General features: G+C 35.8%; 2 protein-coding genes and 1 pseudogene across 2 annotated transcripts; 1 reads left to right on the top strand and 2 right to left on the bottom strand.

Moving 5' to 3' along the window:
- Positions 1-2,924: 2,924 nt before the first annotated feature.
- PRS (Homeodomain-like superfamily protein) lies at positions 2,925-4,994 on the bottom strand. The gene is made up of 2 exons (XM_059574913.2): positions 3,932-4,994; positions 2,925-3,509 (listed from the first exon to the last, which is right to left on the bottom strand). Exons 1-2 carry the CDS (start codon positions 4,307-4,309, stop codon positions 3,255-3,257), a joined length of 633 nt encoding a protein of 210 aa, XP_059430896.1. The 5' UTR covers positions 4,310-4,994; the 3' UTR covers positions 2,925-3,254.
- Positions 4,995-18,029: 13,035 nt separating this feature from the next.
- On the bottom strand, positions 18,030-19,834 carry LOC132163045 (embryo-specific protein ATS3A-like). Its single transcript, XM_059573246.2, has 2 exons — positions 19,732-19,834; positions 18,030-18,497 (listed from the first exon to the last, which is right to left on the bottom strand). The coding sequence occupies exons 1-2, from the start codon at positions 19,819-19,821 to the stop codon at positions 18,030-18,032; spliced, it is 558 nt and encodes a 185-aa protein (XP_059429229.2). The 5' UTR covers positions 19,822-19,834.
- Positions 19,835-24,322: 4,488 nt separating this feature from the next.
- LOC132164490 (chitinase 2 pseudogene) lies at positions 24,323-25,519 on the top strand (annotated as a pseudogene).

Below are 25,519 nucleotides of genomic sequence, written 5' to 3'. Positions count from 1 at the left end.
TAACGAAATTCCATCTCATTGCCACGTGTCACTCCCAAAATATGTCACGTGTCATAAAAATTAAAAATAATAATAAAAAAAATAAACTAAACCTAAAAGAAAAAAAAATTATTTGAAAAAATTAAAATTTCACATAGAATTAAGCTAATATAATGTGTTGAATGTTAATATGAAAAAATTTTGGGGGATTACTAGTGATTTCTGAGCAAAATTTGTACAAATGACTCTAAAATTCTTCACGAAAAAATCAGACTAGTGAATTATCTAATGAAGTGGAAAATTCCTAAATTTTAGCGTATAATCTCTCATCTTCTCGGTTGTCTTCATCGTCATCAATGGTGATAGAAGTGATTTCAGTAAGCTGCTTAGCCCTCTAGGCTTGTCGATCACAATCGGTTCGAGCCAAAATGAGCAACATGGTTACAACGCACGAGCCTTACGCGGCCAAAAGGCCGAGCCATAGCCCTCTAAAATCGAACCCTGCGTAAAAACTCAACCACACGGCGACCGGCATTCCCACTAGGTAAAAGCAGCTGAGGTTGATGTTGGCTTCCAATTTCGGCCTGAGCCTACCGTTGCTGCAAGTTTTGCCTTATTCGGCTGATTAGCACCCAGTTCGTTTCCAACTCTTGTCGATACACCGAAGCTCAGAGAAGACAGAAAAATGTAGATCAACGCCATCGTTTGAATCAAAGTCCCCAATATTGAAGTGCCGGCCAAAGTGAGCTCATCGAGGTCGACCCTAATATTATTTATTATTTTTTTTTTTTTTTGCTTTTAGGTTTTTTTTTTTTTTTATTAAAAGAAATTTAATTTTTTATGACACATGGCATATTTTGGGAGTGACACATGCGATGACATGGAATTCCGTTAATTTACACTGACGGAAACTAACGAGGTATCGATTTTGCGTTTTCCCATAAGTCAGGTATCACATTTTGTTGTTTTGAAAACATAGGGGGAAAAAAATAAAAAAGTGTAAACTGAGGTACTAATAAAGCAGTTAACCCGAGAAATAAAAGTAATAAAAAAAAATGATAAAAGTGACCCTGGTTACGTGGTTTATGACTAAATGTTCAAGCCTCGATTTTGCTGGAGACAATATTCAGTATAAATATATAATTCCCTTATATTTAAATGAATTGAAAAAATATTAATTTTTTTCTGTGCCTGTTGTTAGATAACTAATTAACGTACAATTAATATAATAAGAGTCTGAAATCTTTGTTTTCATCAATGACAATCAAGAAAACATAACTTAAGAAAATGTTGTTGACATGACAATTGCCCACGTACACTTTTTTTTTTTTTTTCAAACTTTTTGGGGCTCTTTTTTAAAATTTAAATTAAAAATAAAAATAAAAATAAATAAATAACAGATTCAAAAGATCTTAATTAGTCATATTTATTTTGGGGCCGGGTGGGAGTGTTCAAATGGATGGATGGGCCACAATAAGGTTACCATCCCACTTTCTTAAATTTCCATCCCTCCAACCCTAGGTCAGCTGGTATAATACCAAGAGACTTAATTTGTCAGTGACGTTAATCGGCATCCACAACTCTTTGATAAACATTATTACATCAATACGAATCGGTGCTCATCCGATATTTAGAGGAATCGGCGCCCTTAATTATGAGTAATATGGTATTTGATTTATCTATACATTTCGGAAAAACTTCACTTACTCTTTTGAATTGTTTCCCCTTTTGTAATGTCCTCTTTAAAATTCACAAAACCTCTTAATTTTGTATATCCAATTTTTAATTTTTTTCAACGTCCCCCTTCCATTAGGATTTTTCATTAAATCCCAACAAAATTCTCAAAATGCCCCATTTTTTTTTAAAAAATATATTTATTTATTTTTTATTTTTTGCAAAGATTGTGGCGTAGGTATTTTGGTATATATATATAGAGAGAGAGAGATCAGGACCCCTTAATCGATCTGGGCTCTTTAATTTTGTTTGAAATTTATATTTAAATTTGTAAAACTCATGCATATGTGAGTTTTACATATTTAATAGTAATTTTGAAAAAGAGATGAATGGGAGATAGAGAAATAGCATGTTTCTAATTACTAATATATATTGTAAAAAATGTATAGAGAAACTTCACTTAACTCTATTGAATTGTCATCACTTTTGCAATATCTCCACTAAAGTTCAATTTCTGTCAATTTGGTGTATCCATATTTTAATTGTTTGTAATCTCACCACTTCATTTATTTTTCCTAAAAATACCCCCATTTGTTTTAGGAAAAAAAAAAAAGGGGAAACTTCACTTACCCCCCCTATACTTTCGCGCTTTTTGCAGACACCCCTCTATTGTTCAAAACCTCTCACTTTGGTGCATCAAACTTTCGTTTCCTTTCAAATACCCCCCTACCGTTAACTTTTGACCTTTCTACCCCTAAATTTTTTTTAATAAAAAATAAGGGCACGATTGTAATTTTCCACCCTTTCCGTTAGGATTTAACAGAAAATCCTAACGGAAGGGGCAAAGTGAATGGAAACGAAAGTTGGATACACCAAAGTGAGAGGTTTTAAACAATGGGGGGGTGTCTGCAAAAAGTGCGAAAGTATAGGGGGGTAAGTGAAGTTCCCCCAAAAAAAAAAGAAAAAAAATTGTAAAGTTTAAAGCGTTGGTCCTAATTTAACAATATTTGTAACCATATACTGTTAAATTGTAAAGATTAAAGCGTTGGTCCTTTTCCCATGACCATCCCTTAATTAATTTGTACAATATTCACAAAATCATCAAGCTAGCTAGTCATCAACTTATGCTTTGTGAAACATTTTTCTTAAATCGGGTGTTTTTTTTTTTTTTTTTTTTTTTTTTTTTTTTTGAAGTACTGTGTTCATGCCATGCACCATAACAGTAACCGCTATTGCATTGACCTGTCTGAAAGGTCCAAGACCAACAAAAAAGCTGGTGTCAACCACCATGTGTCGGTGTTACAAGATGCAACTTTTCAAGATGTGCATAAAGACAAGCAGAAAAAAATCAACAGAAAAATCAAGCCCAATGCAGATTTTCACTTGTGGGAAAATACAGAGAGTGTAAATAGGTAGTAGTAGTTGCAGTAGAAGTAGCAGCAGTGTTGGACCAGTACACATTTACTCATTAGACAATTCAGATCTTTCTCACCTTGAAGCCTAGCTAGCTAGAAACATAACAGAAACCAACACAAATAAATAAAAGTCACAGAAAGATTTAAGACTAACAATAAAATCACACAGAGACAGAGGAGAGAGAATCATGCAGAGAGTTTCTTGGGTGTGGTGCACTCTTCTTTGAGATTGGTGGCCGTGATAGGGAAGAGTTGAAGGGTTTGGAGGGGTCTAGTAGTACTGCAACATGGGGAAGTTGGAGGACTCTTTTCCATCATCATCATCATCATCCAATCATGGTCGTACGATGTCATCATGGATTTCTCCATCTCCACCATCTGATGAGGGATATCCATCTTCCATGAGTAATTCATCACTTGTGTTGATGCTACTCCTGCTCCCTGTTCCAATAACGTATACAATCATTCAAAAGGCAGAGACGACATAAAGATAACTAATTTAACCAAAATAAATAATTGAAAGAAAAAAAAAAGGATATAATTGGAATAATTGGAATGAGCAAGAGATAGAGATTTTGATCAAACTAACCCCAAATGATCAATTTGAACAAAAAGTTTACCCTTTTCCACTAGTGTTTTTTCCTTTCGAGGGTACTATTTTGTCTTGTACAAGAAATATCGTGCTAGCTTTACCGACCATGAAACAGACCAGACAACATGTGTAGCTAATTTAGTAACTGAAAGAATTAAACCAGAACAGTAAGGAAGCTCGTGATAATATATTCTTTTATATATATATATATATATATTAAAGTAAGAGGAAGAATATTCTTTGTTATATAGGGTATAAAAATCAAGAATACCTGAGGAAGAAGCAGGCCAGGTGAGTTGTTTTCATAAGAAAATTGTTGAAGAGCAGAAGAACCGGCAGGGGAGTCAAAGTTGGCGCCATGAAATTGGTGAGGTGGGTGATTGAGGTGATAATAGAAGAGCTGCTGCGGCTGCTCAAGCTGCAATTGCCTGCTGAGCTTCCTTCTCAGCTTCTGCCTATCCCTTGCCTTGTGGTTCTGAAACCAGTAGAACACATTCTTGCCTTCAATCTTGCCGTAGAGGGAGAGGTGGGCAGTGATCTTCTGTATCTGAGAAGCATTGGGAGTTCTAATCCCACTCCTGTACATCTCTTCCAAGATCATCAGTTGCTCTGGGGTTGGGCACCATCTTGATGAAGCTGCTGGGGACATTTTTTCCCTTGGTGTTAAGTTTGACTCTTTCTTTCCTTTCTGTCTTTTTTTTTTTTTTTTGTGTGTGTGTTTCTTGGAAGGGTTGAAAGTGGGGTATAAATAGATGGACAGAGAAGGAGAGATAGAGAAAGATACAGTGAGGAATAGTTAGGCAGAGACAAAAAGGAAGGAGATGTAGAGAGAGAGAAAGAGAAGGCTAAAAGAAGAGGAAGAAAGCTACTCTACAAGTGCAGATTGGTCATGCTGCTGATGTTTCCCTGTGAGGGGCAAATTCAAGTGTAGTTTTCAGTCCTCCCATGCACATACACACACAGAAAGAGAAAGAAAGAAAGAGAGAGAATCTGTGAATGAGGGAAAACTGAGTGGGGGCTTAAGGAGCTTGAATGATTATGTCATCATCACCTCGTTATTTACTTTCTCAACAGAATGAAAAAGACACCAAGTAATATGTTATTGCACTAGAAGCGCGTGAAGGACACGCACGCATGCTCTCAAGCCTGAATCTGATGTAAATAGTCAATACCGTATCATGGTGCACCCCCCCTTCCATCTTCAAAACAAAAATCTGAGTTGGCATTAATATTGAAGAATCACGAGTGTACTCTCTATATATACTCGATCTACACCCCACATATATACATTTCCAGGTCTGAATCAGAAAACGCCGCCGTTTCTTTTATCTTTTTTCAATGGTTATTATTCTCACTAGTGTAATCTACCATGGTGTACAGCTGCTTCACTCAGCACCTCTAATTTAACTGCTTCTAGTGCTCTTTATCGTGCTACGGCCTTCAAGGTAGCTTGTATTTTAACATGCAGATTTGCATTTGGTCTTCTGCTGTTGCTGTTCATGGCGGCCTTGTTCTTAGTTGAGGTGCCAAGTATCGAATGCGTACGTTAACTTTTTGACTTTTCAATAGTTTTTAGACTTTGACTGCATTGTACCAGTTGTTTTGCGGTGTTTGTAGGGTTTTGTCACCATCGTTTGGCAAACAACAACACCCCTTACCCTCAAGTACTATTCACTCCATTACTCAAAAAAAATTAACATCAAAATATTCTCACTTTTATATCACATCATTTACTTTTCACTACTATACAAATAAAAAAAAATAACTACAAAACAAAACGTTTTCACTTTTCAATACAATTTTTTCACTTTTCTACACCGATCATTATTTTATTTTAAAGTGAACAGTGTGCGGGGGTATTTGTATTGGACAAGGATCATCTTCAGTTCAAAATGAACTGGAGAGGATCCAGTTGATGGCTAGGATCTCTCCTTAGAGATCCTAAGGCCATCAACCCGCCACGTGGCGCATTAAAAAAATAATATTATTTTATTATTTTACTTTTAAAAATAAATAAATAATAAAATAATTAAAAAAATATAACAAAAAAGAGGGTGGCCGGCCCCAAGGGTCAAATCAAAAAAATAAAAAATTTTGATTTGGCCCTTGGGGGTGGCCGAACCACCCCCAAAGGCCAAGCGATGGCCCTTGAGGGTGGCCGATCCACCCCCAAGGGCCTTTGGGGGTGGCGTTGGCCACCCCTAGGGCCGGTTGGGAGTGGATCGGCCACCCCCATGGCCGATTAGGGGTGGCCGAAGCCACCCCCATGGCCCTTGGGGGTGGTTTGGCCACCCCCAAGGGCCAAATCAATTTTTTTTTATTTTTTTTATTTGGCCTTTGAGGGTAGCCGAACCACCCCCAAGGGCCATGAGCCACCCCCAACTGGCCCATGGGGGTGGTGTCGCCACCCCCATGTCCCAATATGTGGTAACCGGCCACCTCCTGTGGCCAACATGGGGTGGCCAGCCACCCTTCTTTTTTTTTATATTTGTTTTTAATTTTTTATTATTTTATTATTTATTTATTTTTAAAAATAAAATAATAAAATAGTATTATTATTTTAATGCACCACGTGGCAGGTTGATGGCCTTAGGATCTCTGATCTCTAAGGAGAGATCCTAGCCATCAACTGGATCTTCTCCAGTCCATTTTGGACTGGAGAGGATCTTTGTCCGTTTGTATTCGTGTTTGTGTTGTATTTTTCCCTTTCCCTTTGTCTCTTGGTAATTGCTTGAAAAAAAAAAATGGAGTTCAAGGAAATTGAAGCTTAAATTATCACTAAGGGTTTATTAGTACTTAAAATTTTGAGACATTGATGGAGGGACTGGATCCCCTCAATTTCAAATGGAGTGCATTTTGGAGGATAAAATTGTCCAAATTCTTTTGTAGTAAAATTTTTGGACACTTTTACCTTCTTAAATGTATTAATGGGATCTCTTAATTCCACTTCATTTAAAATGGAGAGGATCATTCTCTATTGATTATGGGCTACCAAAAATTATTATGGAGTAGTGGAGTAAGCTATACATTCAAAACAGTCTTTGTTGTCTCGTTGTTTGACAAAAACCGTTAAATGCACACATGAATCTACGTCACAATCAATTACCAATTACTATGTAGCATAACTGATGATTTATATAACCCTAAATTAAAAAATTTTATATATAATAAAATAAGAACAATTAAAAAGAAAAAAAGAAGGGTCGGTCACCTCTCAGTCGCACCTCCCTTCAACGAACGAAGGGCAATGGGAAGGCCGCTGCAATTTTTTTTTTTTTTTTTTAATGTAATTGATAATGTTGAAAAAGAATATTGAAAAAGCTTCTCTCCCGCGTCTTTTTTCTTTGAAGAGTCATTGATCTACTGTGTCATAGGAACTTCCAATTATAAGTAGAGAAATATTACATGTATTGATATGATAGTGAAAAATCACCACTAATATATCATATACAGATTAACTCATCCAAAATTATATGGTAATTTTCATTGTCACATCAATGAGTAAATACTTGAAAGTACGTATACGTAACATTTCTCTTATAAATAATAAGTTAGAGGAGCTCCATCTAGATATAACAAATCAAGAAAAGAAACTCTAGTTTTTTTCGACATACAAATACAATAAAGTTTGGATATTTATACAATTCATCTACTTATTCTTTGTGGTACAATAATTGAGTAGATTTCGCTTTATTTATTATCATTTAATTAGTTTAGTTTTTATTTAAGTTTATGAAATTTCAATAAAATAAAGAGTCTTTTTTTTTTTCCCAATTTGAGAACAAAATTATAATTTTGCAATAAGTTGAGTCATCAACTATATATGCCACATGTCAATCAAGGATTGGTGATGAAGTTAATCCAAGTGTGCATCTAATGACTTTTGTTAAATATCTAATAGTAAGGATCATATATATATCATATATGTTTATATATATATATATATATATATATATATATATATATTGCAAGATCTTTACAATTTTTTTTTTATTTAAAAAAAAAAGGGGGATATTTTGGGTATTTTGACAAAAAAATAACGAAAAGAGCTTGGGTAATTAAAGGAAATTGAAAGTTTAATACCCTTAATTGATAGTTTTTAAACATTGAGGGGTTGTTTCAAAACGAATAGAAGTTCATAAAGGTTTTCTGAAGTATCTCTTTTTTTAAAAAAAATAAAAATTGTTAAAACAAAATTGGACTTTTTCCAACACTTGTAAGTGATTTTCAATTATAGAAAGAATATTTTTCAAAGAAGCCAAATCTTGGAAAACAGATTTAATATTGAGAAATGATAGAATTAATTCATTTTTCAACAATCTTTTAATTATCTTTATCATGAATAGATAAATCTACTATCTTTTAACTACCTCTTTAATATTAATTTTAAAATCTCAATCAAACAATAAAAAAATTATTAATTTTTAAAAAAATGATTTCTCATTATAACATATATATGCAGCTTTAAAAATATTGAAAGATCCTATTCCCTTTTGCAGACATTAATTAATTAGCAGTAAACTTGAAGCGCGTACATATGGGGAGGGTTTGGAAAGTGATGGGGTAGGAATCGGATCGTCGATCTTATCCATCTCTCTCTCTCTCTCACAAACACACACACATGACACACCAAGTTCACTGTATAAAACGCAGAGCTTTGGATAAGTATGCAGGACCAATGTCTGTCTTTTGTGCCTTTGCAATACATCTCAACGTTCCCTCTAATCTCAACCGTCTATTTAACACCACTCTTATACGATCAAATTGTCCACGACTACATCTGCCATCTAAATAAGTGATGAGCATTTACACGTAAACCCAATGACTTACGGGTACGTGTCTTGTAGGATAAGGGTACAATATGTAGTATTACTTAATTTTAAGGAAAATTATATATAAATTTCTTAGATCAACGTGCTTTTATTAAAAAAATTTTGGGTATTATTTTTCGAAAATTTAGTCTCTGGTTCACTCGAAACTTCATACCGTCAATTTTTGTTAACTGCCGTTAGTCCACTCAAAACTTTCCGTTTTATCTGATTAAAATTTTATTAATTTAATTTAAAAAATTAAATCTAAAAAAATAATAATTAAAGGGCCACCCCCTCCAACCCCTATGGGGTGGCCCATGGGGTGGCTCGAGCCACGCCTTGGGTGGCTTGGGGTGGAGGGGTGGCCTGCGGGCCACCCCAAACCCCCAATGGGGTGGCCCGCAAGCCTCCCCAAACCACCTGGGAGTGGCCGCAAGCCACCCCAGGGGTGGGCAAACCACCCCTAGCGTGGCTTACGGCCACCCCATAGGGGTTGGGGGGGTGGCCAGGGGTGGCGGTGCCACCCTGGCCACCCTTCAATTTTTTATTTTTTTTTAAGATTTAATTTTTTAAATTAAATTAATAATTTAATCAGATAAAACGGGAAATTTTGAGTGGACTAACGGCAGTTAACAAAAATTGACGGTAGAGAGTTTTCTAGTAGTTTCGAGTGACCAAAGGACTAAATTTTCGAAAAAAAAAATATTTAGGGAGTTTTTAATAAAAGCGCGTTGACCTAAGGAATTTATATATAATTTTCCTAATTTTAAATTCTTATTTGTTGAGTAATAATGCATAAAACATTAATATTGTACAAAAGTTGAGGTGACAAGGTCTGGTAGCCCTTGGATAGGCCGTTGTTTTAAAAAAATAAGTAACATTATATGACACACTACTATTCCATTATGATGGCATGTCGTGTCAATCTACCTTGAGATCAACCATTGGTAAAGAAGAAAAAAAAAATCTAATGGTGGATACGTAATACTGCCACGTCAGCCTAGTGAGAACGGGTTATGATGAAAAAATAGTGTATAACATTACTCAAAAAAAATAATGTCTACTAAACCTTGCCACATTAGTTTGTGCAATATTTGTAGGGTAACATATCATTCTTATTTATTTGATAAATAATATTTTTTTATTTCCAACTATTTTCTATCCATCTCCATTCATTTTTTTTTTTTTTTCAGTCCTACGAATTCAATGATAGATTTGAATTAATGTAAGATGAAGGAATAACATGCCTCTACTTATTTACTTAGAAAGAGAGAATCATATCCTTATTTATTTAAAAAAACACACTCTCTCTCTCTTTCATTTATTTTTTCTTTTTAAAGTAAAAATATTAACAAACAATTAAAAATATAAAATATCCAAAATTACTTTCGTCTTTATGTCATATAATAATATATTTTAAACAAAAAATAAAAATACCCTCTAAATTGCATATCAACCAAAGCCTCCCTAAAGTAAAAATGAAAAAAATAAATATAAAAAAATTCAAATCCTTTCTCTATATTCGCTGTTGATTTGCCTCAAGTAAAAATGAAGTGGACAACTGACCAAAAGTACGTACACTATAAATTACGGTTCATATCGCATAAGACAAAATTATTCTGAAGGCGGTTGGAAGTTACACCCGTTACATAATTACACTGCTTTTTTTTTTTTTTGTTCTTTTCTTTTTTTTTTCTTTTATAGGTACTGCAGCACCGGTCATTAATTTAAGATCATCATAAAAGTGCACGTGAAATCGTGAATGGATAGTTAAAGCTTGCAAGTATATTTGGAATTGTGTTTTAAAAATAAAAAAATTCAAGTCAAAAAGAATTTTTGGGCAAAAGATTTATTCTTAAGCTTTTGTCAAAAGTGCGTTTGAGCTATTTTTAGATTTTTTGGACATTAAAAAGCGTTTTTTTTTTAACAAACGAGTACTTTTTTTTTTTTTTCGAAGAGACTTTTTGAGTTTTAAAAGTATTTTTAAACCTGTCAAACGCAATCTCAAATAGGTCCTAAGTTGTGGTCATATATAGCTTTTTATGTGTATATATATATAAAAGTTATAATACTACCGCTTTAATTACAACTTTTTACAATTGTGGTAGTATTTTGATGGTGAAATAAATTAAGTAACAAAATTTGACAAATAAATTTAATTGTAAAATCATTGACGTAGTAAGTATCCTGTATCACACACACTGTCACATCAATTTATAAGAAATTCGTAGTAAAAGTTGTAATACTCTTAACATCACTCAACATTTAATACACCATGTTGAACAATGATTATATATATATATCTGACAATGCTGATGCAATAATTCTAACTAACTTTTTTTTTATAATAATAACTAATCTAAAAGTTAATTGTGACGGTTATAAAATAAAATTATAATTTTTAACATTATTTTATATATAAATATATATATATACACACACGAGAGATATGTACAAAAAGATGTATAAAAAAAAAGAAATAAATGATATTTTCTTTTCTCTAACAAGTTAGAGGACGTGGTTTGGTAAATATTTTTGTAGTAGGTTTTTGAATTTAAATAATAATAAAAATAATTAATGTGATATAAAAAGAAAAAAAAATGCATAGAATAAAAACAATAGATATATACATTAATCCATTAATTTCAAATTCACTGACGAGACATTGACAAGTGAATACTTTTGTAGAACCATAAAGAGGGTAATTAATTAATGTATTTATTTATTTTAGTGGATGGATTTGATATTTCAATATCAAGTTGTTCTTAATTACTTTGTGCATGCCAATGGCAGAACATATTTTATGAGGTTGCAGTGGTCATTTATTATCATATCTCTGTTCAGGAAGCAACAACAAAATGAACGATTCTGACTACTGCACAAACACCAACAGATGATGTTTTTGCCAAAGCAAAATAGGGTAATTTCAACAGCTGTTGATGGGGCATGGAAACCGAGAAAAAAGTTTCAACAACAAGTAATATATATATAAGCTAAGAGGAATCCTTAACTGTCTAGTCACATTTCAGAGTAAATTTTGTGAGAGAGACAAGGACAATTAGGTTGTCTGCTCAAACTTTGCCTACTCTCAAAGCTTGTTTTTATATTTATGGAAATTTTAAGCTCTTCACGTCTTGCAGACTTGCATGGATCAGTGGAGAATGGTGATTGGACGCCTCCTTGTGTCTCTCTGCACTATTAGGTCATCTCAACTTAACCCATCATTTCTTCATCATGCTGCCTGAATTTCATTGTACCTGCTGATGATCTACTTTTATATTATTTTTCCTGCTTTTTAAACCCATCATTTAATTTGAAATTTCATATTAATTTTAATAGTGAATTTAAAAATTATATTAGCTTTAATGAATGAAAATAAGATAAATAAATAGTAAAAAATAACTTCTATATGGTCATGTTACAACTCTTCAATGAATGTTTGATAAATCAAAGTGAAACACTTTAAGAAAAAGAAATAAATTTCTCCATACTAAGAAAAAGAAATATTGTAGTTCAACTTTTAATTAATTAATTAATTAATTATACCTCCCTTATTTAACACTTTTCAAAAAGCAAAATACGGCAAGTATTTTAGAAAAAATTTCAATTTTCTTATAAGAATATTTTAAGAAAACAATTTAAAGAAAAAAAAATTATTAAAGCTTAGTGATTAACTTAATTATAACACATGTCCTCGTAAAAAGCGGTGTTGTGCCACCCATCTCTTTTTTTGATTTTTTAATATTTTTTAAAAAAATAAGAAGTCAACTCTACATTCAGTGACAGAGAAAAGGAGAATCGGCAGTAACTAGGGCTCCTCCAAAAGACAAGAAAAAAAACATTTAGGCCACATTTACTTCGACGTAAAATGGTTTTTTTCGTAAAATATTTTCAGGAAAGTCATTTTTTCTGAAAATATTTTTCGTCGAAAATATTTTACGGCGTTTACCTTGTACACGGAAAATAGTTTTTTTTTATATCTTTTTTCATATATATTTTTTCCAATAAGGTCCTCGCCGGGACTTGTTCGAGACCCCGCAGGAACCTGCCCGGGACCCGGTTGGAACTTAACCGAGATTTGTCTGGGACCTAGTCGGGACTTGACCAGGACCCGTTCGGGACTTGCTCAGGACCTTGCCGGGACACGCCTAAGACTTGACCGGGACCCGCCCGAGACTTGCCCGGGACCCTCCCAGGACTTGACTGGGACTCCGCTGGGACTTAACCGGGACCCCCTGGGACTTGACCAGAACCCGCCTGGGACCCATCGGGACTTGACCGGGACCCACCCAGGACATACTCAGGACCTCGTCGGGACCAGCGCGGGACTTGACCAAGACCTTGACGAGACTTGACCGGGACCCCCCTGGGACCTGACCGGGCAAGTCTCGGTCGAGTCTTGGGCAGGTCCGATCAAGTCTCGGGCGGGTCCCCCGGGGGTCCCAGGCAAGTCCTGGGCGGGTCTCAGTCAACTCCCGGGTGGGTCCCGGTCAAGTTTCGGGCAGGTCCCGGGCAAGTCCTAGGAGGGTCTCGGGCAAGTCCGAGGCGGGTCCTGGTCAGGTCCCGGTCAAGTCTCAGGCAGGTCCCGGGCGGGTCCTGGGAGGGTCCCGGTCAAGTCTCGGGCAGGTCCCGCCGGGGTCCCGGGCAAGTTCTGATAGGGTCCCGGGCAGGTCCTGGTCAAGTCTCGGGAGGGTCCCGATTAGGTCCTGGGCAAGTCCCGATTAGGTCCCGGGCTGGTCCCGGTCAAGTCCCGGCTGGGTTCCAATCAAGTCCCAGCGATGTTCTAAGCCGGTCTTGGCAAGGTCCATCGATTTAAGAATGAGATGCTCATAGTCAGAAAATTAAAGAAGAATTTTCGGTCAAAAGGAAAATATTTTCCGTTGACTACTATTTTACGTCGAAGTAAACACTGTAAAATACAGAAATCATTTTTTGGAAACCATTTTACGTCGAAGTAAATGGAGCCTTAAGGTAAAAGAAAAATTCTATGGTTAATTTTTTTTTTTTGCTAGTAGGCCCCTACCAACTAAATTTTTTAGCCATGGCCCCTGCCCATTTTTCCATCCCCGTCCACATTTGCTTGTGTTTCTCAAAATTATGGGTGTACAAACGGGCCTATTATTAACAACTAATAACCACTTTGGTGGAAGACTTTATTACGCTATTTGAAACCGTGCAAGTTCAAAGAGGTTTGCACGGGGAATGAAGGCCTAGAACCAACGAATAAACTACCTCTCCTACCCACTAAAGAAAAAAGGAGATCCAAATGAAGATTATGTAGAGTCCTAAGAACAAAAGACAAAAAGAAAGATGGGTTCCACAGAATTTCCTAGTTGGAAAACAAAATGAAAAAGCATCTAACATCTCTTGATTTGAAGAATTTCCTAGTTTCATTTTACTAGCTAGTTGTCTAGCTTCCTAGGTTGGTGTTTGTCGTTTGTATGGCCTTTTACATCTCTCACAGAACCAGAGACTGGGACCTCCCTTCATAATATTTATATTAGAAAGCGCTCCCCTGCATCCACAGTAGTGATTCAATCCACCAACTTAAAAAATTTAGAGCGCATATAATCAATGAAAAGAGAAGCAAGAACATGAGAACGTAAATAAGATTTTGCTTACTAGCAAGAACCGGTTAGTGGTTGCGGTTTCGCCTTCAATAACCGTTACAACCGCCACTTAGCGGTTAAATTGTTAACTGGCCCAAGCAAGACAGATGTGGTTACTTAAAAATAATAACCGCCTAATTAGGCGGTTGAGGTTGCAGTTAAGAGATAATAATCCGCTTGTACACCCTTACTCAAAATGCGGATATTTAAGTTTTGAAAAGAATTTTGTTAAGTAATCCCACAAAAAATATTTTTTCAAATGTAGATCCATCAAAAGCTCTTCTCAACTTTATATTACATCAAAGAAGAAAATTAAATCAAAACATAAAAGGGAAGAAGGAGATTATTATCAATCGCAGATAATTATCATTGAAGTATCACTCGTGAACCCACCATATACTACTCATTGTCAAATGTACCCACTAAAAGCTTAAGTTAATAGGCTTGAGTCCATTTAAGTATACTAACTACTCAGTCTCTTTATATTTTATCGATGTGTGACACAAACCTCATAAGTCATAATTGCATTCACAATAAATCTCTCACACACTTGTGAGTTTCTTTCATATAAACCCAGCAAACCAAGAGTGTCACGTATACTCCAAAAGCGAAGCCAAAATTTGTATTGGAGTCAAAACAAATATGTCAAACTAAGATACTCTCATAAATCTCAGTTGTTCATCTCATCTACGGGTCTTGTGCCATGTTTCAGGATTTAATGAGAAAATTTAATGAGGAAGCTACTCTCAATGAATCTAATAAGCCATGTTTCCTTATCAAATGCTGAAACATGACTTATTTTAGACCCTTAGATGAGATGAACAGTTGAGATTTATGAATTTGAGAATTTCAAATTTAAAGAGAATTTTAGGAGATCTCAATCCTGGAAATTGACCATGGCTTTAAAAAAGTACTCCCCAATATTATATCTTGCAATCAGAGTGCATTCATACCGGGTAGGCTCATTTCAGATAATATTCTTGTAGCATACGAGACATTATATACCATGCACTCTCGCATGTGGAGTAAGGTGGGGTACATGGGAATTAAACTTGATATGAGTAAGGCATATGACCGGGTTGAATGAAGGTTCCTTGAAACAGTAATGAAGAAACTCGGTTTTGACCAAAAATGGATATCTCTTATTCTGGAATGTGTGTCAACAGTGACGTACGCAGTGGTGGTGAATGGTAATCCGGTGGGGCATATAATTCCTTTTTGTGGTATCCGTCAAGGAGACCCACTTTCACCTTATTTGTTTCTATTGTGTGCAGAGGCTCCCAGTTTTATGTTAAACAGAGCTGAAAGTTAGTGGGTTATTACAGGAGTTCCGACATCCAAAAATGGGCCGAGAATCAACCATCTTTTTTTTGCAGATGATAGCTTGCTTTTCTGCAAGGCAAACCTGGTGGAATGGTGAAGACTTACTCGGATTCTTGATAAATATGAAGGGGCGTCGAGTCAAAAACTAAATATGGAGAAGACATATCTTTTCTTCAGTCGGAACACAAGTGAAGATAGAAGAAAGGAGATATCACAAGAGTCTAGTTTACAAGTTACTCGGTGGTATGACAAATATCTGGGTCTCCCAACCCTGGTGGGCAAGTTTCGGATGCAGTCTTTCAAAAGTATTAAGCACAAGATATGGAGGTGTTTGAATAATTTGAAGGTTAAGTTCCTCTTTCACGCAGGTAAGGAAATTCTTCTAAAAGCCGTAGCCCAAGCCATACCCACATATTGTATGAGTGTATTTAAACTCCCTGGGGCTTTATATAACGAAATCAACCGAATGATGCAAAGGTTTTGGTGGGGTCACAAGGAGAATCAAGCTAAAATCCATTGGATGAGTTGGGAATGGATGGGGCGGACAAAGAAAAAAGGCAGCTTGGGATTTCGGGATTTGGTGATTTTTAACAAAGCACTTTTAGCAAAGCAAATTTGGCGAGTTATCAAAAATACAGATTCTTTGATTGCTAAAATATTCAAAGCCAAATATTACCCTCATGGCAGTATCATGGAGGTAAATGTGGGACGTAGACCATCGTATGCATGGTGAAGCATCATCTCCACAAAATCAGTTATTAAACATGGGACTATGTGGAGGATTGGAGATGGAGTCGATGTGCGGGTATGGGGGGATTCATGGATCCCATTGCCATCAACATTCTCGGTGCAATCACCTATTACTGTCCTTGACCCACATGCAAAGGTGCAAGAGCTCATTGACACGGACACCAAGGATTGGAATAGTGCTCTCATAAAGGAGATCTTTTGGGAGGAAGAGGCAAATACCATTCTCAATATCCCCTCAAGTCCTCTCAGCCCACGGGATAGGAGAGTGTGGCAAGGTACTAAAAACGGCGAGTACTCGGTAAGGAGTGCATACCACATAGAGGTGGAGCTTGTCGGCCTTTCAAGGTGCAATGGTTCAGGTCCAGCAAAAGATGTAGAAATTTGGCAACATGTCTGGAAACGAAAGGTTCCCAATGTGACTAAGATGTTCTTATGGAGGGCGCTCAATAATCTCTTGCATACTAAGACAAATTTATACAAAAGAGGGGTGATCAAGGAGAGTCTTTGTCCCATTTGTGGATTGGAAGAGGAGACAATCTCCCATGCCTTATGGGATTGCACAGCTGCAAGGGATGTGTGGGGTGGGAGTTTGCGTTGATTCCAGAAAGCAACTGGCAGAGGTTTGGAGTTTCATCAAATTTTCATGGAAATGGAAGAACAGTGTGATAATAAAGATATGGACACCTCGGTCATAGCAAGTCGTATTTGGCTGAGGAGGAACTCGGTGGTCCATGGAAATAATTTTACCCCACCCAACTAGCTGGTGCGAGATGCCATTTTAGCTTAATTTGGAGGAATTCTGGAGAGCGAACGAAACTCAACAGGTTTTGACCAAGGAGCAAGTAGAGCACAATACCATATGTTAGCAACCACCACCTGAGAATCATATCAAAATTAACTGGGATGCTGGAGTGTCGGAGAAACTCGAAAGAATTGGCCTGGGGATAATTGCACGGGACCATCAAGGCAGGGTGATCAAAGAAAGAGCTACAAAGATGCTAAAAGTAGACCCAGTGATAACCGAATCATTAGCAGCTTTACAGGGAGTCTTTCTTGGTCGCAAACTAAGAAATGTTGGGCTACTTTTTTAGGGTGATGCCAAACAGGTTGTCCAGGCGATAAATTCAGATGAGGCATGTAATAGTGCTTATGGTTATATAGTTGAAGGCATCCAGAAGATGGCGCGGGATTTCAGCAATGCCAGGTTCAATTTTATACTTAGAGAGGGTAATGCTGCAGCACATGGGCTTGCTAAGGAGGCCGTTTTGCATGTTATGAATACAACGTAGAGTAATGAAATACCCTTGTGTATCCATCTTATTGTAATAAGAGAGGAAGTTATTCTGTCTCTTTGATTTGTATCGTTAATTGCGATTTAATGGAATAAGATATCGATTTCTTTCAAAAAGAAAAAAATTGTTAGGGAAAGAGACGTACACCAAGAGAGATAAACATGAGTAAGTTCATTTACATATTTGTACACAATTTATTGCCCAAAAGTTTAAGCTAATGGGTTTGAATCTATTTAAGTATATTAATCACTCACTGTCTTTATAATTTACCAATATGGGACACAAACCTCACAAGTTCAGCAAATCACCCCCTACTTGTGAGTCTTTTCTACATTGACCCAACTTTCCTCGTGTGTGGGTTATTTACACAAAGTGTTATACTTACTTCAAGAGCCACCACTCTTTTTACTGAAGTCAAACTAAACACGCCAAACCAAACAAATTACTTTTACCTATATATCTTTACCATAGACTATAATTATTCTTTTTTAGATTTTTTTCATGTTGTAATCAAAATAAATGTTACAATTATCAAGACACTGATAAATATACAAACAATCCCCATAGGTTGAAGTAGTAGAAACTTAATTAGATAGCTTCTTTTCAAAGACCTTCCTTTTGTGCTTGATCCCAAAAGGAGTCACCTCCCTATCACACAAATCAAAACCATGCCATGCATGCCTAGGCAAGTATAAATGAAAGTAGAAATTATCCGAGCTGAGATGAGTCCCCTCCACCACCGCCACCTGTGCAAATCCTGGCCGCCAATCATCGGCTCCAGTCAGTTTCAGGTATAGGTAGCAAATGGGTGAGTGCACGCATTGACCCTTTACTTGGAACTCATCCACCATGCAAGCTTGAAATGGTTTTCTGGGCACATCGTCGAGGACCTTAGGCTCCAATGGATCCACCCTCCTCACGTGCTTGGCATTCAGTCGCCAGACCAATATGTCATTAGAATTTGTGTCGCCAAATCTTAGCCGGACATGGTTTGAGGTTCCGGCGTCCTTTGTGCATGTTGTCTGTATGGTAACCTTGTAGGTACAATTATTCTGCAATTTTTAAATCAATGGATATTTAGGCGAAAATGTTTTGTTCTTTGTCCCCAAGGGATATTTTGATTAAGTAAATATTTATAAAAATTATAACAATAAATTGGCATTTAAAAAGCATAAATTACCTAATTAAAACCTTAATCTCCAAGTCCAAAGTAAGATAAATGTCATTCTTCACACAAGAACTACTCAAAGTCGTTAGATTTTTTTTTTTTTTTTTTGTCAAATTAACGAAAGGGACACATTAATTTTCTATGCATTAAAATTTTAATTTTAAATATTTTTTTCCAAGAAAATATGTTTTCCCTAACAAAACAAAATATTAATGAGCATGTCGATCAGATTTAGGAGTTTTAATATTTGATGTTAATTAGTTATAGTTTGCCCTTTAAGTTCTTAATTATCACTAAATCTTATTTGACGAATTACTATCTCATAAAACAAAATATTATTCGTTGAAGAGGCAATATTGAAAGCACGAATTCTATTATTTGTAAAATCAAATGCCTTCTTTTTTTATTTTTATTTTTTAATGAGAGTGCTAAAAAGCTATATATATATATCCAAATTATCCAATAGTAGCACCTTTTTTTTTTTGGACAGAAGAGTGAAGAGGTACATTGGAATATATATGAACTTGTGAAAGCCCTATTTCCAGTTTCGCCTTCATAATTGTGTCAAAAAATTAATTGATATTTCCTATAAACCCCATGCAAGAGTCAAGACAATAATACCACCTAATAAATAATTTCGAAAATAATATTATTTGGAAATATATTACCATTTAACAACAATCATCGAAGAACAGGTCCCAAACCCGTGATAAAACCTAGGGCATGCCATTGCACGAATATGACTGCTAGCTAGTATTTCGCCTTTACAGATTTAATATAATTGTTATATATATATATATATATATATATATATATATATGTGTGTGTGTGTGTATGTTCATATCGTCGTTTTTGAGGGACCTTGAAGGCCAAAACATACGGGAAAATGAATTGTTTTGCAGCATCGGTCAGTAGTGTCACATCAGTCCAATAAGACATGGGTGAGATGGGGGCCATGTATGGTAAATAACATTTCTCTGAGGAAAATAATGGTAGCGTTCGTGCATGTGAGGAAGAATTTTGATTTTGTAATTTCTTCCCAATGCATGGTGATTATATATGTTGTTTCCATTAACAATATTATGCATGCAACACTCTCACATAATTTTCAGAATTACCTTATTTTCTGGTGCCAGACTTTCACCTCCGACGAGCAAAGAAAGCATTAACACGCAACAAGCCAAGAACGATCCTCTGCAATTCCCCATGTTGTTCTCTTTAATTTGCCCAAACACACAAGTTAATATACATGTATATATAATCCCCCAGTGTCTATATATATATATATATATATATATATATATATATATATATATATATATATATATATATATAGTTTTGGTAGTTCATTAATATTCTTTCCTTGCCACACACAAAAAGGGTGTATTCGATCTTAACCTTGACTTATGCTCTTATGCATGCTTTATGAGAGCAGCTAATTTTCTCATAATCTGGGTAAAGCATCTTTTTGTTAATCCTAATCCTTCTCCTTTATCTTGATGATAAAACTATATACATTCTCTCACTTTTTCTTACTTCATTATGGGGTCACATATATATATATATATAAGAGAGAAAGAAAGAGAGAAAAGGTTTAGACACAGCAGCATATATATATATATCTTTTTACGGACCCGGCCGTTATTTGGTTTTGGAAAAAGTTAAACGAAATCAAAGTAAATTCACCTTGAATATATTAGATGACAGTGTAAATTTATTAATTATGATCTCTAAGATTATCTCGGCTTATAAAGGTGACTCTTCAACTTCAAAGGTCATATTTTCGATTCAATAATTGTAACAAACTAAGGAAGTGGCATTTAAAAAAAAAAAAAAAAAAAAAAAAATTATCTAAAATTAATAACTACTTAACGTAATGCTCTACATAGATGATATCAGAAATACAAAGAGAAATTTTGTCAATAAGACCATTCTCCACGCTAAAGGATAAAGTTTTCTTCGCTAGACAATGGACTGCACCAATTAAATGTCATTTAATATGATTAATCTTCTATTTTTGCAATCCCCTTAGAACCCCATGAGCCTCTTCAATAATATATATGTTCATTGTGACTCCAGTTACTACCATCATTTCGCAATGCTAGCAGTGTAGTACCACTCGGAGAGCATTGCTTTCCCGAGTCACCCTATAGAAGCCTAACTCACGACAAAATTGAGCGGCACTTAAAGCAGCCACATCCTCTGCAATATCGGGCTCAATGATATAGTCTTTTGGCATTGACAAAGTTGCCAACACATCTCCCATATTATCTCTAACTATAACACTAATACCAATTTTTCTTTCTATATTTATCCACAGCTGCGTCCCAATTGACTTGAACAAAATCATCCATGGGGTTCTCATCGGGTATTCTTTGTATTTTCCTTCTCTATTGCTCCATTTGTCCGAGATTGAGCTTGTTGATAAACCTATAGTACTGATTTAGCCACGCACTTAACCACTGTACTAATAGGGCTCACCTTATTCCCACAAACCACAGCGTTATGCCTTAGCCATAAATATCGCGCTACCATCACCATAAGTTCTATATCCTCCTTATCCAAGTACCTACAAATACACATAGGTTTATGCACAGCACACACATAAACCTTGTAATATACATACAAATAAACATATATCGATATCAAAACAAACAATTACACTAATTCAAAATTATATCTATTGTATTACGAAAAAAAAATTCATTTTTATCTTTTAAAATAGTTAACATGTTCTCATTATGAAGGTAAAAATAATAAAAATGAAGTTATGCAAGCTTGTACGAGTAGAGTTAAGTTTATACAAGTTTGGCTCATTTAATAAACGCTTAAATTTTTGTTCAAGTTATGTTCATTTAATAAATGAACCGATCCCGAACCGAGTCTAAGCCTTGTTCGCAAGCAGCTCATATATAGCCCTGTGTGAAAGCATTACAAAATAAATCTAACAAGCTGAAGAACTTCAATCTTGCAATTCCAAGTGCTATCTTAACGAAACCTTTTCATAATGGTTCCAACAATTAATGTCGTTATCGAAACAAGTGAAATTTAGATAATCTATTTTATGATCAAAAGTTTATTTTGTGGCATCTAACAATATTCATTGTGGCATCTACCAATATTCATAGTATCATATCATTTTAAATTTTAAATCATGTAACAATATATATATATATATATATATATATATATATATATATATATATAAGTGACAAAATACTTTGAAATGTTACAATTTTGCACTCTATTGTTCATTTGAGGTAATTTTTTTTTAATATAACCTCTTGAAAATTACGGTATAGAAAATGTAAAAAGCAACTCTGATAATTACTCTATTGATATCATACTGTTACTTAATAATTTAAAATTTTAACTGCATAAATATCTAATTAAAAAAACAAAAACACTGAGTAATAACCATTTATCCACTGTTATTTGAAAAATATAAATTATTACCTTGTCTTTATATATAACATAGATGTAACATTGTTGTTCATTATAATACACAAACAGCTCTATGGAAATGGAATCATATGAAATGAATTCATCCAAAACAAAAAAACAAAAACAAACAAAAAAAAAACATGAAAACATTCAGGAAAGCAAGTACTACAGATAGTGGGGGTGGAGTCGGGAGTGGGTCTTTTGAGATTCCAAAATCTGAAACAAAAGAGAAAATCAGTCGTCAGACAAAGGATTGGAATCCCATGCATAGAGAGCCACGGACAAAAAGTTCCACCTCTGCTTCTCACTCCCTTTGCCGTCCCAGCAGCAGCCTGCAACGGCCTTCAATTCACATTTTTTTCTGGGGAGAGAGTCAAAAAGCAAAGAGGTTACAGGCTCTAGAAACGTACACCCAGAAAAGCTGCACCTGTTACAAAACAAAACTATGTTTTCTGCCCTAATTCGTCTGCATATACCATTTTTGAATGCATTTCTGGCTAATAATTGAGTATCTCTTCACATGATACATTGGTCCACCGCACTGAAATGTTGGCATCTTTCTAAAGATCGACAAATTACTTACTCAGCTGCTCACTTATTGAGTGCCAGTATAAACCAAAACCACCTATAGTTATTTCTATATATATATATATATATAGCACTCTTCCTTCCAAAATAGTCCAGAATTCTCATAGGTGAGGTCAGTCTTACAACCTTTCTTCTTCTTTTTTTCTTTTTTTCTTTTTTTCCCTCCTATATCTCTCTCAAGGCAGCTTATTATATACACTTCCCTCAGATGAAGCAAACAAATCATGCCATCCAACATAAGACTCTATTTGTCCAATACAGACTTCACTTATGAAATAATCACTGAAGTTTGGTTAGTACAACCGCCAAGTCCAAATACTAATTATGAAGGTGATTATGCTATTATAACTAAAAGAGACAAATGTGTTAGTATGTTTGTTGGTTAAATTCGGTGACCTAAATGTAAATTCCTCTTGGTTGAAGTGCCCAAAGGACGAGGCAGTGTGGTCCGTTCGCAGGCCGTTCGAACATGCAGCATTCAGTACTAAAACTTGAGACGTCTGTTCGCAAGCCGTTTGCAGGCCGATCAAATATGAAGCAGTCAAGTACTAAAACCCGAGATCTCCGTTCGATACCCGTGCATAGGTCGTTCGAATGGCGGTGGCTGAAGCAATTTGCTTGAGTGTTTATTATGATACACTGACTGCTAGGGTTTCCACGTGTCAGCATGGCATTTAACCTAGCCACGTTTGAACAAAGACTTACACCGTTCGAACGGCAGTTGCACAGTGGACTGCTCATCTTCCCACCTACAAAAACAGCCCTTAAATGCTTGCAAAAAACACAGGCAGGTGGCCAGCATGCCCGTCGCATTCGAACGAAGACATTGACCGTTCGAACAGTAGTTGCACAGTGGACAGCTTAGTGGAGTAAATGCTTGCAGAAGACCAGGGAGAGTGATCAACCTATTCCCCACTTCCAGCACGGGGAACAGCAGCCGTTCGGACACCCATGCATCACCATTCAAATGCCTAGTTAGCAAGTTCACCTAACTCAGCTGAAACCTTGTCTCCAAGCTGCCTATATATATGGGACTCGGGCTATTCAGTTTAGTAGGGACCCAGTGAGGTAGAAGCACGAAATTTGAGAGTTAAATCTTAAGGTGCTTGTGTGATGATCCTTGTGTGCTAAGAGAGTGTTTGTGTTGTATAAGCTTAAATGCTTCTCTCTTAAGTGTTTATGTGTTGAGAAGTTGTATTGTTCAATCAACGTTTAAGAAGTCTATCGAAGGGTCCAGTAAAGGAGAATCACTTCAAGAAGATTGTGAGCTAAGAGACAAGCTGTAGGCTTGTTGATCTTACAGAGCCTAGAAGTTATAAAGGGTTGTAAGTGTCTTATTGTCTGTAATTTTTGGAATATTTTCTCATAATGATTTCCTGAGTTTAACTACCCCGAAGAAGTTTTACTTTTAGAATGGTTTCTAAAAAGTTTCTTCTTTGTCACCAAAATATCTGTGTCTGCATGATTTACTGCTTTACATATTTTGGTAATTAATTGTTGATTGCTTAATATTATTAATTCCGCACATTTTGTGATAAACACCTATTCAGCCCCTCTAGGTGTGTTTGGGAGTCTAAATAGTATTCTCAAAATGCAAGAAAACAAGTTCATTGCCAACCAAAAGAATCAAATGCTTGAACAAATGCATCAAACAATGCTTCCAATAGAAATGGGACGTCTGCATAGAAACGAATACATAGTTAACAGATGATATTATAATTATTATTCACTTGTATATATATCCCTGTCAAGAGTACAGACCTTGTATTCAACTGTAAAGAGCCATGGATTCATGCAAGCTCCTTATCTCTCTTACTCTCCATCTTCTCTTCTCAACGGTTCCATCAATCCAAGCGGCCCCAGCAAAGTCGAATCTCTTCAGAGAATACATTGGAGCTAAGGGAAAGAACGTCACATTTTCAGACGTACCCATCAACCCGAAAATCGACATTCCCTTTATTCTCTCCTTTGCCATTGACTATACATCCTCATCTCCCTCCTTCCCCCACCAATGGCGTCTTCAAAATCTTCTGGGACACAGAAAACCTCACCCCTTCTCTTGTTTCCTGCATCGAAGTCCATCATTCAAATGTCAAGGTAGCTTTAAGTCTTGGGGGAGATACCATAGGCAGCCAACATGTATACTTCAAACCTAAATCAATCAACTCTTGGGTTAGCAATGCTATTCAATCAATAACTCAGATAGTCAGAGAGTACAACTTGGATGGAATTGACATTGATTATGAACACTTCGCTGCAGATCCAGACACATTTGCCGAGTGCATTGGTCAGCTCCTATTATTCTTAAAACAAAATAAGGTTGTGTCGTTTGCATCAATAGCACCATACGATGATGATTCTGTGCAGCCACATTACTTGGCTTTGTCCAGTAAGTATGGACATCTCATAGACTACGTCAACTTTCAGTTCTATGCCTATGAGAAGGTTTAATAGATATTTTGAGACACAGAGCAACAATTACAAAGGTGGTAAGGTCTTGGTGAGCTTTGGTACAGATGGAAGTGGGGGTCTATCTCCTGCAAATGGGTTCTTTGAGGCTTGTAGTAGGCTTCAATGTGAAGGCAAACTTCACGGCATTTTTGTTTGGTCTGCCGATGACTCGAAGAAGACCAATTTTTGTTATGAGAAGCAATCGCAAGCCTTTTTGGCCAGCACAAAATGATCTCTTTCTCGTAGCTTAAGTCATGTTAATTTACCATGATTAAAAAAAGAAGGGTCAATTTATGATCCACGTCCCAAAGCTTTGAGACTTCATACACGTTATTCATTATTATTAGTTGAAGCAGGGACATACCAAGAGGACCCTAAATAATCCGTCAGGGTTGAACCTGGACGTGATGGAAATGCCCAAAA

Source organism: Corylus avellana, chromosome 8 (genome assembly GCF_965113065.1).
Source record: "Corylus avellana chromosome 8, dhCorAvel1.hap1.2, whole genome shotgun sequence".
Taxonomy (NCBI): Eukaryota; Viridiplantae; Streptophyta; class Magnoliopsida; order Fagales; family Betulaceae; genus Corylus; species Corylus avellana.
The sequence above is the reverse complement of the archived record's forward strand: the minus strand, read 5'-3'. Positions and strand labels throughout refer to the sequence as shown.